Here is an 18,511-nt window from a genome sequence, read left to right on the forward strand (position 1 = left end):
CCCTTGAGACAGAAAGCTTTTCCCTACTTTTTATACCATACATTAGAAGTATCAAAAACCTTGAGAATGCACACCTTTTTAGTATTGTACAAACATAATAAAACATTCCTTGAGCAAACAGTAACAGTTATACCTCAGGGAGAATCACTGCACTGACAGACAATATACCGTAAAGCCTCTGATTTACCTTCTTGATATAAGCAGGACAGTGAACAGATGTGGCAATACGAGATTAAGTTCTAATTTTAAAATAAAGGAAATCACTTAATTTCATATTTGCTCAATACTGTTTTCTGAAAATAAATACCAAGTCTTCCTCAAGGCAATGAGCTTTGCCATTCCCATAGGCAATGGCAAAGCTTGGGAATATAGTCTGAGGGGGTTTGTCTTTTCACACACTTCAGGTGCGATCAGTGATGGGGAAGCGGCAGTACATTATGAGTTCTCTCACCCTGTTCTGCCTCCTCCCTTGTTCAATGTGCACTTCAGCCTGCATGAGTCTGTCAACCAGCTTGAGGACACCACTTAGCTTTCCGTGTCCTCTTTGAACACCGGTTTGACAGTCGGCTTGGATTCACTGTTGCAAGCCTAATTAGGATCCTCTGTAATGGCAGGCTGGAAGCCACTTCTCAAACAAGATTCAAATGAAGATTGATTAAATGGACAATGAAAAAGTACTTTCAGTTCAAACTTAGCAGCTGGCAATAAGGATACTTAAATGCCTTCATAGCAAAGACAGTGATGTTCTTTCTATACTGGAAGACCCATGACCGCAATACAACAGGCTGAAATGTAGAGAGCTTGGCTTGGAAGTAAGCTTGAAAGCTAGTCAAGAGAAAAGCAGAATGAAAAGAAAGGTCACATAAGTCTGCAGAGGATGGAGATGTTTGAAAATCTGGTTTTATTCCAACTTGGAATGAAGTGCAAGAGCTTTGAAATTCTATGAAATACGTTTCGGAGTCCAGGCCCTAAGGTAATCTGCCTGCCTATCTCAGAAGCACAGACCATAAGAATATTGAAATTTTTGATGGACAAAAGCCTCTTAGTTTTAGGCTTCAGTCAGGATCTGATATCTTAAAGTCAATGAAGTTTTACCAACATTTAAGTAATTTACAGAACAGAAACCACAGGCTTTATTCTTTAAATACTGATTCCAACAGTAGCATATACTGGCCTGATTTCTGAACTGCAAGCATGATTTTTGGCTTAGACATGTATTAGATAAATATATGTGAAATAATATATAAATAAAACATGGTTTAATTTTATAATTAATTTTATTTGCCCCCCCTAAAATGAAGGCAAAGTATTAAAAAAAAAAAAAAATCAAAGAAGCATGAATCAGATCAACTTTTACATCACTACCATGAGGGTACACCAAAGAATTGCCAGGGGATATGAAGCAGGTATTCTGTAGACCCAGCAGCCACTGTCTCCTGAGCAAAGAAAATTTCAATATAACACATGTGTCCAGGAAATTAAAATGTTTTAAAGATATTGCACATGAAAAGCTTTCATTCCTCAGAGCATCTAAAAATGCCAAGCATGTTATTTTTGCTAGTCTCTGTTTAAATTACAGTTTGTGGGAAGGTACTTTCATCATTGCCTAATTGAGTCTGGAGAAAACTTGAATCATCCACTTCCCTTCCCTTTTTCCTTCCTCTGCTTTCTCCCCAGCACACCTCACTTCTTGTTCAATGCAAAAACAGTGAATAACATATGGAAATTTTTCCACTATAAATCCCACTAAGGAATGTCCAGTAACATGATGAGAATCAGTCTACCTCCCTAAACTAAGGCCTTCTTTTGGCCTGTCTCCAACTACCTGAGGACAAGCTAAAAGGAGCCCCTGCTCTTGGTGCCTTTATAACTAGATGAATGCCTTCTGTAAAGCACTCTAAGGCAACTTCATTTACTGAATTCCTAAAGCAAGTTGACAAAAATCTATCTCTTCATTTAATCTCCTTTGAATTTATGTCCACCTAACTCCTAAGTAATACTGGCTCAGAAGCCAGATAAAGAACAAGAGACCAAACAAAACAGATTACTTTCCTCTTTTAACACAGCAGGTCAGTACTATGATCTTGCAAATTTCCTTTTCCTCCTCGAGTTTTCATGTGTAGCAACTATTTCTTAGACTAATTTGTGCTGACAGCATAAACTCCTACTATTCCTTGTTGAACATGATGAAGAATTTTTTTATTGTGAGGGTGACTGAACACTGGAATAGGTTGTCCAGAGAGATTGTGGAGTCTCCCTCTCAGCAGATACTCAAAAGCCATCTGGATACAATCCTGAATAATGTGTATTAAGGGACCCTGCTTGACCAAGGAGGTTGGGCTAGATAACCTCTAGTGGCCCCTTCCAACCTGACCCATTCTGTGACTCTTTAGTTTCTCTGAAACACAGGAACTTCTGTAAGATCAAAATATTTATCTATCTAAAACCAAAGGTTGATTCCCTTCCTCAGCAATTCACAGAATGGTTTGGGCTGGAACGGACCTTAAAGACCATCTAGTTTCAAGCCCCCTACCATGGGCAGGGACACCTTTCACTAGAACAAGCTGCTCAGAGCTCCATCCAGCATGGCTTTGAACACTTCCAAGGATGTGGCATCCACAGCTGAATGCACATGGCGGGATCATGTCCACCCTCTCATCCTTCAGCACCCCAAGTCCTTCTCAGCACAACTGCCTAGTCACCTGTAAGAAGAGACAAAAAAAGCAAAGCCCCCAAGGAAGCATAGGGCTCTTATTAGAAGACAGGGCCCTCACTGTGGATGACACAGGAAATCAGTAGAAAATATGTTTTAACAAACTCAAAGCGATACTTTTTTACACCTACTCTCACAATCAGCAGAAGCAGCTGTTACTTTCATTTATGGAAATTCTGAGATGAATTGCAGCACTATTTAATATTCCATTTGAAATAAGAACATCCGGGACAAAAATCTCCAAATCCTTAAAAATTATTTATAAATAAGCTAAATAGCAGAAGTCCTAACTAGGGACAAATCATGTGAGGAGGTGGGAAACTTTTAATGTGTAAATCTAAAATTAGCTCTTGACATCAGCAGTCCCCAACTCCTGTTGAAACTCTGTAGAAACCATAAAATCAGCGACAGTTGGCTAAGTGCTTCCAAAATAGAATAAATTATCTTAAAACAGTCTTCAAAAATATTACTGCTGATTATGAAGTGTCTACAAAAGCAACCTGAATGAGATATCCATCACTGCAGATATGGTTTCTAATGGTGTTAATGTGCTGTTCATCTATTTACAGATAAGTGTCCAGTCAGGTTGACCAAACATTAAAGGAAAGAATTTATTTTGACACAAGGATTACAAGTATATGTGGCAAAAGCATTATAGCCATAATAAAACTACCACACACAAACTGAAAAAAGGGGAAAAACGTAGGAAACCCTGCTCAATGAAATTTCATAAGCAAACTTCCAGCAAATGCTGTGGAAGGAGTGATAGGGTATAAACTTCTACCATTACTTCAGACAAACTAATGAGAGCTTCTTCAGTGTCACAGGCAACATTATTAGAAAGAAGAAATAATGGCTCTTAGTTTACACTTCAGTTTAACTGAAGGAGAAAATTAATTACATAATGATTGATTGTGATTAAATTAATTGTGTTTTGGGGTTAGAAACATTCAAGACTGAATTTTCATGGTAGCTAGGAAATCAGTTATATTTTCTGGAGACAAAGTTAAGCTAATGCACTGACTATACCTCTTTTTTCTGGTATAGAAGAAAGGAGGCAGAACAGTTCTGCCAACCAGGCAACATTGCTTTGGAGAAAGAATTGGATTAGAAATAGTTTTGTCAGATCTTATCTCCACTATAAGCTAATCCTCTCTAGCTGTCATTTTATTTCAAAGACACACTTATCCCATGGCAGTCAGCTGCATATTAGTTTTGCAGATGTTCAGAGTGGGCTTTTTATAACAGTTACAAGAATCAGCCACCCTCAGTTATGTAGAAAATACACGCTTTAATACATACACTGACTGTCTCTACCGATGTGCATGTAATAGCTTTGTTGCATTAATGTGCTTCCTTTCTTTTTTTTTTTTTTTTTTAATTTATTTACTCTGTTTGGCTGGTTGAAGCAATTTACTCTCCTTGGGAAGACATTTGTCTCTCAAGAGGAACACAACAGAGATGTTTATAGTGAGGCTATAAAAGCAGGGAGGAAGGATAAGCAGTAACCAAGACTATCACATCCAATTAAAATCGCTGGTATGACAACAGTAGAATATAATTAAGTAAGAATATAATTAAGTATTAGAATATAATTAAGTATGATAGCACTTTAAGAAAGCAGAACAAAGAATAGCCAACACAAATTGAAGGAGAAAAGAATTATTACATCTTTAAAGATCATGGGAGGTCAGCCCCTCAGTTATTTGTTTTAGTCCAGAAAACAGCATACCCAGCAAGATCCCAAAGAAGAGGATGTCAATTACTGAGTATTTGAAAGCCATGTAGAGAAACAGAAAGCAATTATAGGAAAGCATAACCAAACAGTTGTTTGCACAACAGCAAGTATTATGAGATTCTCAGAAAGTACATAATACATCTTCTACTCACTACTTAATCACTAAAGCTCCCCTTCTTTTCTCTCAAACACACTAGAAGTTTAACTACTGCTTTCAATACAAAATAGTGGTCAGAGCTTACATACAGTGTGGGGTTTCTTTCTCATTTTATTATATTCCAAGATGAAGAATCTTATTGTATAGCTACCCAAATTCTGATAGTGTAAATATTTGTACTGACAACAAGACACAGATCAATTTTGGTCATATTGCCCTGCATACACCTCTCTAATGAACGTATGTGCATGTTTTATAAAAAAAAAAAAGTTTTGTTTTTACAAAAAAATTAATATGCTACAACTTTTGCTGTTGTCACTAGAGAGGTAGACCTGGTGCATATCTCACAGTTGTGCTACACCCTGACATATGATAGAAGCCAGCATTGTGTGAATATCTATCTGTAATATAGGTCACATCACTAAATGCCATACAGCCAGAATGAAGAAAACACCGAAAGAATAAAAATGTAGAGATAAGCTGTTAGTTTCTTATGCTGTGAATCACACAAGTGCTCTAGTCCATATTGCCTTTGCACACACACTTCAGTGAGTGTCTCCTTATGCCACCAACACTCCATTAAGGGTATAAAACCCTAGAGAACCATGGTACAATTCATAAGGCTTATTGGTATCCCCAGCCTTGTAACATCAGTCAGGATTTTGCCTGACTTTTCTAACCTATGAGGCGTGGCTGATTGAAAGATGAGCACATCTCTATGCTGCTTCTCCTCAGCTGCTGTTATCAGCAACCCTAATCGAAAACCAAAACCTACAGAGCCAACACAAATGTGCCAGCTGAGCTCCACACTACTGCTACTGAGCCTTAACTTTCAGTAACAGCAAGGTACGGCCTTAGTTCTGGACCTCACGTCAGTGCAAAGGACCTGCAGACAGCCCCCAGCTCCTGCTCTTCTAAATGCAGACCCTCTGTGCCGGGATAGATTTCCCGAAACGTTCTTGCTTCATTTTAGATACCAAAATAGCTGACCTTGGCTACAGTGAGCACTGCATTCTGTCCCAAGAACCCCAACACTACGTTGCAAAACTGAATTTTACTGTTCCTGAAAACACACAGACAGAAAGGCTTGCTTCAGGCTGCAGTTTCAGTTATGATGCAAATAATACATATCCCTTTGAAGCAGACTTATTTTACCAGTGAGACATTTTTCTTTCTTTTTTTTGTAACTAAAATGTTTTATCTTTGAACTTTCACCTTATGGTAAGCAAGTGCATATAAAATCTCAGCCAACGTCACTCTATTCAAAGGCAAAAACCCAGTCATTTTCTCATTCAGTCATTCAGCCATCAGCTGGATGGCTTGCATTCAAGGATGCAAGAGCACAAAAAAGCAAGGAATTGGACTACCCAGTAAACCAATTGGACTACACAGTAAACCCTCAGATTTCACCGAAAGGTAAAATCTAAAACCCTCCAAGACCCCTTCTTGAAGGTTATAAAAAAAAAATCCGGGAGACCACTTAAAGGATGGTTCTAGTGGTTCAACATTTTGAACATATTTTCTGAACATTCCTTTGCTAGAGATTTGGAAGATCCTATGAAATAAAAAAATCCTTCAAGCCTGTATTTCAATTTGCAGATATAAATTCTGTGCTTTTAAATGCTGGAGAAAGAAAAAAGAAACAAAAGATAAATTTCTTAACGTTGTAATTATCAGCAACAACTAATTACAGTAGAGTAGGCTGAATAGGATTTTTTCCACCACAAACAATGGTGCAGAGAATAGACTCAAAAAAGGCAAGTATGCTTTCCAGGAGAGTTCAGGTCTAAAAGCTGAAATGCTAAGGCAATAAAGATGACCTCAAAGATGAGAACACTCCGCTTACTTACAAGAAAAGCAAAGGAGCAAACAGTCCCTGACTGAAAAATCTGATTTTGGCCTCTGCAGACTATCGCTCCTATATAAAATCCAATCAACATACACACTTCTGATAAAATTATAGGAAAAGGAAATAAAAATAGCAATAGGTTCATATGTCTGCTGCCAATTCTTCACTTTCATCACTGCCCTCTAAAAGAGAGCTGCCTGAACAACTCTTGCCTTTAGAGAATTCAGACTTGTGTTTTATGTAAACAGGATTGTTTAAAAATTCCCAGCGATCATGAATAAACTTTCGCAAAGACAATACTGAAAATCTCTGAAGCAAATTGTGCTGCATATCTGATGTATCACAAACATCATGCATCAATCTATCTGATAAAGAATTACTCTTTTCATTACTGTTAGAGAAACTACCCATCAGCTACCACATTCAGCAGGGTACAGAAAATTATGATGTACTTATACATGTGACAAACCACCACTCAGCCTAACTGGAAATCCAACAGGCTTCCCATGAAACCTGGGTATTTTTCCAGTGCATCACTGGATCAGTTCAATTGCTGAATTCAACAGAGCAAATCCTTGCTCGTCCAATCTCCATTTTACTTTGACAAGAAGAAGCTGTTCAAGTAGTAGAGTTCATCTGAAAGCATAAAACTCTGTGTGGGTTTTAGGTGGCAGATGAATACACTTTTGTCATTGCAGAAAATGTCTGTATGTACACAAAGGAATGTTACTTTTTAGCTCATATACACTGTACACAGGTATGCAGACATACACGTAGCAGAAGAGAATCCAGCCTTCCTAAATCCCAATCTGATGCCTGCTCCTGAACATACTTGGGACTGGCAGGCTATGGCACACACAAAAAGGCAAACCAGCTGCTTTGGATTTCAGTAAAGGTTTCAATACTGTCTCTCACAGGATCCTTCTGGACAAAACGTGCAGCACTCAGCTGGATAAACACATCATGGGATGGGTGAGGAACTGGCTCATGGGTCAGGCACAAAAGGTCACAGTGAATGAGGTGACATCAGACTGGGGACCTGTCACCACTGGGGTTACATAGGGATCCATCTCACCCCCTGGACTCTTCAACATCTTCATGAATGACTTGGATGTAGCACTGGAAGGAATACTAAGTTCACAGACAATACAAACCTGGGAGGACCTGTTGGCTCCCTCAAAGGCAGGGAGGCCCTGCAGAGAGACCTTGATGAATTAGAAGGCTGGGAGATCACCAACCAAGTGAAGTTCAGTACGGGAAGGTGCCAGATTCTGCACCAGGGATGGGACAACCCTGGATGTACAGACAGGCTGGGGAATGAGATGCTGGAAGGCAGCGCTGCAGAAAGGGACCTGGGAGTCCTGGTCGATGGCAAGTTGAACACGAGTCAGCAGTGCCCTGGCAGCCAGGAGGGACAACCCTGTCCTGGGGGGCACCAGGCACAGCATCGCCAGCCGGGCAAGGGAGAAACAGAAGGAAGTATTAAGCTGTTAGCATCCAAAGGAGACTTACGGACATCATGAAGGGCTTGAAGGGAAACATATGAGGAGTGGCTGAGGTCACTTTGTTCAGCCTGGAGGAGACTGAGGGGAGACCTCACTGCAGTTAGAATTTCCTTGTGAGGGGAAGAGGAGGGGCAAACACTGATCTCTTGTCTGTGGTGAGCAGTGACAGGACCTGAAGTTGTATCAAGGGAGGTTTAAGGTGGATATTAGGAAATGGTTCTTTGCCCAGAGGGTGACTGGGCACTGGAACAGGCTCCCCAGGGAAGTGGTCACAGCACCAGCCTGATAGAGCTCAAGAAGCATTTAGACAACATGCTTGGGCACATGGTGTGACTTGGCACATGCCATGCAGGACCAGGAGTTGGACTTGATGATCCTTGTGGCTCCCTTCCAACCCAGCAGATTGTGTGATTCTGTGAATTATGTGGATTTGATACTTGTCTGGAGTCTTCTACCTCTCCCTGCTATGTATGCTTTCTGTCCACACTTGAACAAAAACCATTGCCATCTGCTCCCACTGGAAACATCCAAATTTTTACTGCAGCTTTCAGTAGTAGTGGCACCCAAGTGCAGCAGTTTCTTAACTCCTATTTTCAACTTCATTCACTTCACCTCATATCTGCATATCATGCTTTCGACTACAGACAGGACTACTTTCCTTATTAATAAAAAGGAATAGAAAAACAAAACAGCTAATTTTTGTCCTGGCCTTCTTTAAGATATATGTAAAATAAGATTTGAAAAAAAAGGGGGGGGAAGAAAATACTAAATTTCCATGAACATTGGACACACAAACGCTGAATAAATCTTTTGGAGAAGTTGAATAAATTTTCCTAATTCTCAGTAAATAAGCTGCTTAAAGAAATAAGTCTGGTTAGAGTACTATGTAACACTAAAGCAAATCCCTGTCTTTAGATCTAAATGGTTAATGATTTGTTTCATGATCAAATCTAATACCTGGTAAAACAATAACTATGTCAGTACAAGAAAAAACCTGTATTTTTACAAATAATTACATTTAAAATTAACTGTTGTTTTCAACAGAGAGACAAAAATCAAACATAATAAAAATCAGGGCATTTGCCATCAGGAATAATCTCGTTTCACAGAATAAATGTTACTTCTCATTCTATTCACAGTCACCATTAGTAAAAGCATGTTGAAGGTTCAATTACATGAAACAATTTCAATTCCATTTGCTCCTTAAACACTCTTTTCTTTTTTTTCCACTTGCCCACTACATGGCAAGAACTCTTCAGTACTTAATTTATAAGCTTCATTCTATTTTCCCTGTATATTTTAACATTTAATTTATATTGAGTTCTTTTATTCATGAAAGTAGCAGTGTAGCTTCTTTTCATCCAAGGTAACCTTATTTTAGGACTGTCGCACATTAGCCTGGGATAGAAAAAAGGAAATTTATTTTCAAAACCATGTGTAGTAGATTATAGTAATGCTGAAAGCTACATGATTTAATTTTCTTTGAAAACAAATATAGACAAATAAAACAACAGCTATATAAGTTAGTACAATAAATATGGCTGCATACACACAGGCCAGCACACAGGACTTACTTGCTACAACTCTCAGATTTGGCAGCAGCTAGTTTTGTTGAATACGCCTTTTCAATAATTATAACCCAGTTCTGTCATGCAGATGAGTTTAACTTTAAATACATTTTTAACAGTAAATATTTCCAATATCTCTAGCATGCTTGAAGTCTGGACATGATGGTTCAGTGACTGCAAGTTTGTTGCAGAGTGAAACCTTGGCAATAATAAATAGCTAATAGTTTCCTTCACACAAACCATGCAGTGTACAGTGAGTTGAAAAGTAGTATTCTCCAGTCTGGGAAATGCCAGTGCTCACTTCATTGACAGCTTGAGGTTGTCAAGCCTCAACAGCTTTGTTGGCTCATGCACATTGCAAGTACTCTGAAAATTCTGCTAGATAAACTTCTGTATCTTGCTACCACAGCTAAAAAATGTTCTCACCTCTCACTGTAAGAAGCCACTAACCCCTGCAACAGAACCTGAGAAGGGACCTTGCATGGGGCAGGAAGATACACAGTCACATCTGCTGAGGTTGCTGGGCTGGTAATCCCTCCTTTGAGGGAGGATGGAGGCAGCAGTGTCTTCAGCTGCCTCCATCCCCCCTCAAAGTATCCAAGGCCTTCCAGAGCTTGCCTGTCAAAACTCCAGCAAAATCCCTGGCTGGTGCTAGGGCTCTTTCACACATGGCTTACTGGATTTTCAATGTGTGAAGTTTTTCTCTATAACTAAATGAATGAATTAGCTGCATTGTCCCTCCTTTGTAGTCCCATTATCAGCTCCTGGAGTCATGACACAAAAGAACACATTCACATTCCTGCGCTCAAGTGATAAGGTAGCTTCCTTAGCTAAACAGAAAAAAACCTGAAAGCAGAGACGTACTGACAGCATTTTGGCCCAGTGGAGAACATCTGGCTCGTGTCCTGAAGTATTGCCTCCCAAAGTTTTGCTTCTCAAACTTGCTTTGTTATCCCCAGAACCTCTGCTGTTACCTGACTTTCCTGGTCTGACCCTGCCTACCCAGCCTTTTCACACTCGACGCTGGAAGCTCCTGATTTTTGTTGTCATGATGAGCTGGCAAGGACATCTTATTTAAGGACATCTTATTTGTCCTTTTTAGGGCTTTTCCTATCCATCAGGTAATCACAAATCAGAAGAACACATGCAACAATAATCCCCACCCCAAAATATAAAGCAAGAAAGTGGTACATAGTTCACATTCATCACCAGTGCTGTCAGATAGCAGAGCAAATTTTGTGCAAGATGGATATTTAGTCATCACAAAAGTTTCAGTGGGAATATTACGTTTCATCTATGGGACCTGGGCAACTATTTGAGAGCAGAGAAAAACTGCACCAGAAAAAAACCTGAACAAGTCACCAGTATATTACTGGCAAAGTATTTTTCCAGATGCTGCCAGAAACTCATCTGTGGAGAGGTGCCAGTCTCTGCTAGCTCCATACGTCTGCACTCCTCAGCCCCAGTGAATTTCACTTGTTCAACAGAATTTTTTTCCTTCTCCTCCTCCATCCCCAGCTCAAAGCAACAAAGGACATTTGGGAATCTGGCTGGCCCCTCCCTCTCATTTTACATTATTCCTTTAGCCAGTAAGGAGAAATGCTGTAATATTTGCTCCCAAATCTTCCTGCCTTTCCATGCTGTATGCAGGGCAAATTAATACATAATGTTTAAAGAGAAGGTAGGCTTTTATTTCCACAGCCAGAGAAGTGTATTTACTTCTTAATCTCCATTTTATTGTGTGTGTAAGTACAGATCTGATCTCTGCAAGCTCTAGGGATAGAAAAGCCGCAGAGAAAGAAGTGTCTAACACAAAAAGCAATACTGCTAAAAAAAAAAAAATAAAAAGATTTCAAACACAGAATTCCAAAGAGTCTGAACAAAGATAAATTCTACACAAGCAAACTCCAGTTTACAGACTGCTTATTTACACAGGCCAGTGTCTGACTATTTACCCTGGAATAGTTGTTACTTGCATAGTAATCAAGACCACGCTTACTACAGCTGTTGCAGTGTGAATGAACCCTCTTCTCAGCTAAACAATGACGGGGTTCAGCCAGAGCAGTCATCTAAGAAGGGACCAAGCAGGAGAGATTATGTGAGGTCTGGGGAAAGGAGCAGACAGTTCAATCCAGCGAGGCAAGCCAAAAGCTTCTCCTGGGCAGAAAAAACCCATGAGCTTTTCTACATATGCAGTTTTTTCTTACTATCTTCATAAGGATTACATGCTAAATCCACTAGGTTACACTGAATTTCACAGCTTAACTGATCATGCACAAGGCATAGGCTTTAGAATCAGCATGTCCATTAAATTGTTTAGCAATATCTTAGCCCACTGGCAGTCCACAGGCTTTATAATTTCTTTGCCCATACAGTACAGCTGCTGGTTTGACTCAAAATAACAGCTTTTAATATCCCTTGTAAAAGCAACCCCAGCAAACTTCTCCTTGTCCAATGACTTTCTGTTGGAGCTCAATTGTTTAGTTCATTCCCTGTCACCAACAGAAATAATGGCTATAATCACACTTCTGTTTGAGTGACTCTTCCTATTAGAAGGCTCCTGCTGTCAGTTTACCCGTCACATATCATACTCCAAATAAATACTCTTATCCAGCCAAACACCTGTAATATGAAGCTGATGTGAGAGTCTTTCTTTGAACAACACTTGCAGAAGAAGATAATGAGCTTTCCTGGTAGACTTACAGACTCTAGGGAAGGAGAAACATTGGGAGCCTCTTGTTTTGCAGGAATTCTTGGGTGTTTGGTATTGGAATTTTTTGGAGGGAGGGGGATTGTGGATTTGGTTTAGTTGTTTTTTTAACTGTCTTTTAATTTTTGGGGTCTTGAGTGGCCAGTGACAAAGCCAGAACTCTAAAGTAAATTGTTTACTTTCTTGACAACACATACATGATAACTTCAAAAGATGAAAACTACTTTGTTACTATACCCAAATGTGTAAAAATAAATGATAAAATGTACCTTTATTTAAAAAGAGTGTTTCTCTGTAAGAACAATGCAGGAGTTTTGTTTTGCTGAGTTACTCTAGTTAGAGCCCCCAACCATGCTGCTTACAAGTAGAATTGTGAAATATCTTATCATGCCTCTTACCAAAAAGTGACACACTTGTGACTTGGGTGATGAAAACACTGCAGAACAATTTAAAGGTGCCCAAAAATTGTTTCAACCTTATGAAGCACTACAGACATTTGGATAGAGCAGCAGACCCTCATTATTCAGAATTAGCAAGCGTCAAGTGTGTAACGAGGACAGTGAAAAACCCAGCCAAAAAAACCCAATGGCAAACAAAATTTTGAAAAAGAAACCAAGAAAGCCCTCTTCTAGCTAATATTCCTAAAAGGCATTCACTCAAGATTGAATATGCAGAAATAGTTTTTGAGTTTCAATTTCTGAAGACCAAGGCAATAGCATAGTATAGAAAAAAAGTAATGCAAGTTAGAAACAGATCCAAAGAGAAATTATTGAAGAGAAAAAGTGTATTTCTGTGGAACAGAAAAGAGATTTTTAAGCATTGGTTGACAATAAAGAGTATACACACAGGTAAAAACCACACATGAAATGACACAATGCTGTGTAAAAAGAAACATGCCACTCATTTAAAAAGATTATACAACTCGTAGTCAAATGTCATATGCAGGTCTTCTGTCTCTAGATCCCAAAGAACCTTTTGAAAATCTGCTCCACATTGCTTGAAAACACTTTACTTTAGTCTATCATCTCAAATTCTTCATGCAGATCAAATCTTTCATATATTCCATTACCTTACTCAGCGGCACATAAGAGAACACTATCAACATGATTTTATATAAAAAAATAAAATTTAAATTAGGTAAACACATTCACAAATACATATTTTTATGTATATATATATATATGTATGTAAGAGTAATAAAAATTTCAGTGGTAAATATTTCAGTAATGGGCACCACAATGGCAATACAGCATCTTTGAGCTTCAAACAGAAGCCTGAGGGGTAATCCTTCTGCATATTTCCTAAATCTTCTTGCTCATGCAGGATTTGGTTTTACTTATTCTTTCTTTAAATGCACATGCATATTTAGGAACATGAATAAACACCCTTGCATGCTGATCTTTGAATAGAGAATATTTAAACTTTTACTTGGAGGGGCTGGTTTTTTTTGATTACAATTATGAAGCCAAATAAACTGAATCTTTTGACAGACCACTGTGGTCTTGGTCAGCAAAACAAGAAGAAAGCCTCTTGTTAAAATACATACCTCTGTCAGGAACGATTTGGCTGTGGAAGGGTTCATTATGAGGATAGCCCGTCTCAGGGTATCCCGATAGCGGTTCAGTTCTTCTATTCTCATAGTGGCAAAGAGCCCCGTGATCATTTTATTGATGTTGTTTTCTACTTTCTGTAATGCTACATCCATTCCCTGTTGAGATACTTTGTCTAAAAATTCTTGTATTCCACGGATATCTAGAAAAATCAGAAGCCAAACAAGATGTTAATTGGTAACTGGAAAAAAAGACACAACTGTTCAATTTATCTCATAGAAACATTTTGTCAGGTAGATCCCTGCAGGCTTTCCCTTAATATTCATTAAACCTCTTCCTGAGACATGTTCATTGCATTTCTTAAAGTACTGAAACAGGAGAAAGAGTGGCCACACAACAGCTACTGTCCAAAACAGCCATTAGAAAACAAACCTACAAATACTTGTAGCAGTTTTCCCAATTTGGCCATTCAATCATCACACCTCTTCCTAATCTTTCTTAAAGGACTTTCACATTAAAATCCATATGGAGCAGTGAGGCCATGGTGACCATCACACACAATTCTTCCCTCAAGCAAGAGCTGTCAGAGGGCAGGTGAGGATGAGAAAGGCAGGAAGCAGATTATTTTCTTTTGGGAAACTCAAAACTATGTTATCCATGCTACATAGCTTAATGTATCTAAGTAAAGCTTGGGCTGTTCACTCATCAAAAAGTCTCGTTGTTGTTCTAAACTTCACAATTATTTATTTCCTTCAGAAGCAAAACAAAAGCCAAATATGTAGTTGTTGCAATGATACTGTCTGCTCCCGTCTGATACTGCTGGCTGAGTTAAGTAAATTTTCCACAGCAAAGTGGTCCTGTAGGGTTTTCTGGCTCACTCTGAGTAAACCCTTCTTTAAGAATGACTTAGAAAGGAAAAATTGATCAGCAAAATGTTGACTGAGTTCACTACCTAGCTTATAATATATTTGAAGTCTACCAAACTGAAATATCTGTGTACTCTTCACAGATAGCTGGTCCAAGGCTTTGGGAGGGCTTTTTCCAGTACTGAATTCCACAAGCAGGCTTGACTTTTTCCTTCCCTTTGCTCTTTTGAATGTTTTTATCTAAAATGCCAAACTTTATGCTTAAAAATTGAAATCATTCAATGACTTCACAAGTCAGATCAGGGCCTCCTGGACCTCAGGAAAATCCCTTCAGCCTCACTGAGTCCTCACTATCTGACCCCTGCTCGTTACCGAAGATTCTCAACCTGTTTTCAGGAGCTGAGCCACCAGTTCCCTAATGTGACTCTTCCCTCCAGCAGTCGCTCTGACCTGCTGTCCCAGAAGATGCTCAGCAGGACATCCTGCCTTCCCTACTGGCATGCCAACCTCCCACACATTCAACTGCTCTCAGTTAGGGGAAAAAGAAATAGCCTTAGAGTCAACACAACAGACACTAGCCCAAACATTCACCATGTTAAAAGAAAAAGAGAAGAAGAAAGGAAACCAGTAACCCCACATCAACGGGAATTTCTGAAGAAACATTTCCCCAAAAAATAAAGGTTCCTCAGGTTTATCAAGGCATTTGTGGCAAAAATCACCAGAAAATATTTCTCCCATTAGAATGCTAAATCTGGTCTCTCCTAGACGTGTAGCCTTAAATCCAGTCTCTGAGGGACTGCAATTCCTGCTTTGCTTCCCTCTTAGACCCTTGGTGCTGTATCAGTTCCTTGTCTCAATCACTCATTTTCCAGGGGAATAGTCAGACCTGAAGGAACAGGATTTTTATGTGTCTTTCTGCATGAGACATCTTGTAGTTGAGAAAGCTTCCAATTAGACTTTCTTTCACAACAGCTTGGCTACTCAGCTCTTTCATCCTGACCTACCGACTTCCCCTGCTCTCAGCTCTTCTTATGGGGTGGTGGCACAGACAGTAAGATAAGAAAAAAAAGTTCAGTCTGCACACAAGAAAAAAATGCTCTGCCTGCATCACCAGCAAAGATCAACTAACTAGAGAATATTAGAGACAGCCATCCTCCTCCGGCACCAGTTTACTGAGATGCTAGAAATGATGAAGAAACAGCCATGGAATACCTTATAATCAAACAGTACACAAGAATTATTCAACAGGGTTAGTCCTGGAAGTCTGTCACAGTCAGCAATCTGGGTCTCTTGTCTAGAGCTCCAAAATACCATGAACTGGAAAGAAATGGTATTTTAGGCATTAAGGCTATTTTAGACATTTATCACCAAAACCTCACTCTCCAGACACTGCCAAAATATCAGTATTACTAAACACTTGTAGGATAGTTTAACCACGAATAAAATACATGCATACACTAAAAGTAAAGCTCCATAAGAATCAGATACTAATTACAGCTTCTATTTAATATCTAAATCAGGAAAATTAGATTCACTCTAATCAGAGATGTTAGAATTTTTTTGGCACTTTAAATGCCAACAAGATTATTTGAAGTGCTACAAATATGTTTAGTTTTATGCAAATGACAAAATAACTTCTTTCTGATTTAACCCCTTAATTCTAAAGTTCCTGGGGCTCATACACTGAGGATTACTCAGGATCCAGACTAATTAAATCATATAATGAGTAAAACTGGTTGAAGTCAAAATCATTGAAGCACAAGGAACACTTGCAGATGGGATCTAAATATGCTATCAAAATATCAGGAAGAAAATTTACTTAGGCTATGAAAGCCTTTTTAAAGACTTAGATTCTATCTCAAAAATCCATGTATTTTCTGACACCAGAACATGGTAAGCAGGAACCACCAAGCAAAGTTTTATTTGTCCTTTTTCAAAACAAGAACATAATTTCACTTGACCTGAATTTATAAACACACTGGGGTAATTGACTGATATTCTGCATAATCTGTGTTGGCCAGAAGACAGATTATAGAATCAAATATCTTTCTTTGCCATGAAGGTCTGCATATAAACAATGAAACAATTATACTGATTCTTCACTAAATGATGGGACAAAAGGGACAGACATCCAGTATCATTCTCTACATTTATTAGGTGACTGTGCCAACTGTATTGCATTTGTGTGATATGCTTTTAGGAAAATACCACCATTCTAATGGAAAATGTACCAAACAGGATTCCTACTTCTTCTTTATTACTTCTGTCTTTGGCATTAGTGCAACAAAAAGATACAGGCAGGAAATAAACACAGACACTGGTTATATCTCGGCTTACCCAGTAGCAGAATGGAGCTATTGGTGGTGCTCACCTGATGCTGTGAAACAGCAGAAAGCATATTAAAACACCCTGCAATTTAAATGCTATTTAAATCATGATGGTACTTCCAATATTTCAGCAGCAAGTCACTAGCAACGATCATATTCAAAGAGTATGCCAAAGAACAGATGCTGCCACTGAATGGGCAGCATTATCTTTCCTGCGTGGATTGTCTGAAAGTGGCACATATCCACACTGAACTGTGGAATCATCTTTTTAATAGATAAACTCCTTCTGCAGAAAAATCTGGCAAGCAACCTGTGGCACAGATGGCTTTTCTGAGGAGACACAAGACTGTTCATGTCTGGAACACAGGTGTTTCTTGCCCTGAATTTGCTAGCCAACCTGTTGCCCAGACAGAAGTCACATTTTTACTTTCTATTTAAGTCAGATGAGTCATAGTCATAGCCAGAAATTCAAAAGAGTTTCCCCATTATCACCATTATTAATTATCCTCCTTGGTGATCAAAGCCAAACTTAGCACATAGAGAGAGATCAATGCTGAAGCCAAAGTTGCTGTCTCCTCTCCCAGCTCAGTGCCGCTATTATTTAGTACTACATTTTGTGGTTTTTTCACTAGGCAGGCACCACTCCCAGTCTTGTGTGCACAAGAACAGAGTACCCCTCTGTAATCAGCATCACCTACAGGGTTAAACCAGACTGGAAAATTACATGAAACATTACCAAACATTCTCCTTATAACCAAAACTGTGTTCGGTGTAAGAGACTGTGAAGTTGTCTTGGAAACGCTAAAAAACAAAGCGAGCAAAATTTTTCAAGGCCTCTGTTTCAAGGCCTTCCCTGGCATAAATAACCATGCCACAAGGTGGAGGTCTACAGGGAGGTCTTACGGCCTGGACTGCTGGTGCACAGCAGGTCCAGCACTGGGCACACCAGCCTGGCTGCACCCACAGCTGAGGCTCATACACAGAGCATCCTGCAGAGGTGAGCTCAAGGCCCAGAGCCTCTGAAGCTCTGCAGACCTGGCTGATGTATTCAAATGCAGGTAGTCAGTGTAACACTGCCCCAGCTGAGATCTGAATTCAGGTGACAGCTTCACCAAACTTGCCATTACTGTGTCAGCTGCTGTGGATTCTGACCTAAGGAAGAATTTAGGAAATGAAGCATAAACTCACACCCCATCTTTTCATTGAACAATCTTTTTGATACTGAAAAAGCACAAGAAACAGGTAAGTATGTTAAATACAGAGCGTGCTCAGAGAAGAGCAAAGTGCCCTTCACAGACTACAAGTCTAAATCTTAAATGACCAGCCTGGCAGCAACACTCAGACCTCACCTAACAATAAGAACCATTTAACGGAAAGCTCACACACATGGTGTGACTTTTGGGGCTGTCCAGAGCAGGGCCAGGCATGGGACTTTAATGAGCCTAGTGGGTCCCTTCATACTCAGGACATTCTATGATTCTTGCACAAGGATTTTTTTTAATGATGGAACCAGATCTCATCTCACTTT

The 18,511-nt window shown here is 39.3% G+C and overlaps 1 protein-coding gene across 1 annotated transcript in view; it reads right to left on the reverse strand.

Moving 5' to 3' along the window:
- The window catches only part of GRID2 (glutamate ionotropic receptor delta type subunit 2), a 473,900-nt gene that overhangs the window by 37,633 nt on the left and 417,756 nt on the right, over positions 1–18,511 (reverse strand). Inside the window, exon 4 of the mRNA XM_042050040.1 lies at positions 13,787–13,992. Coding sequence (XP_041905974.1) covers positions 13,787–13,992 — 206 coding nt within the window. The remainder of the gene's footprint in view (positions 1–13,786; positions 13,993–18,511) is intronic.

The sequence above is a fragment of the Corvus kubaryi genome, unplaced genomic scaffold, assembly GCF_017639235.1.
Source record: "Corvus kubaryi isolate FWS band 111438036 unplaced genomic scaffold, C.kubaryi_AGA036_p1.0 71, whole genome shotgun sequence".
In the NCBI taxonomy this organism is placed as follows: domain Eukaryota; kingdom Metazoa; phylum Chordata; class Aves; order Passeriformes; family Corvidae; genus Corvus; species Corvus kubaryi.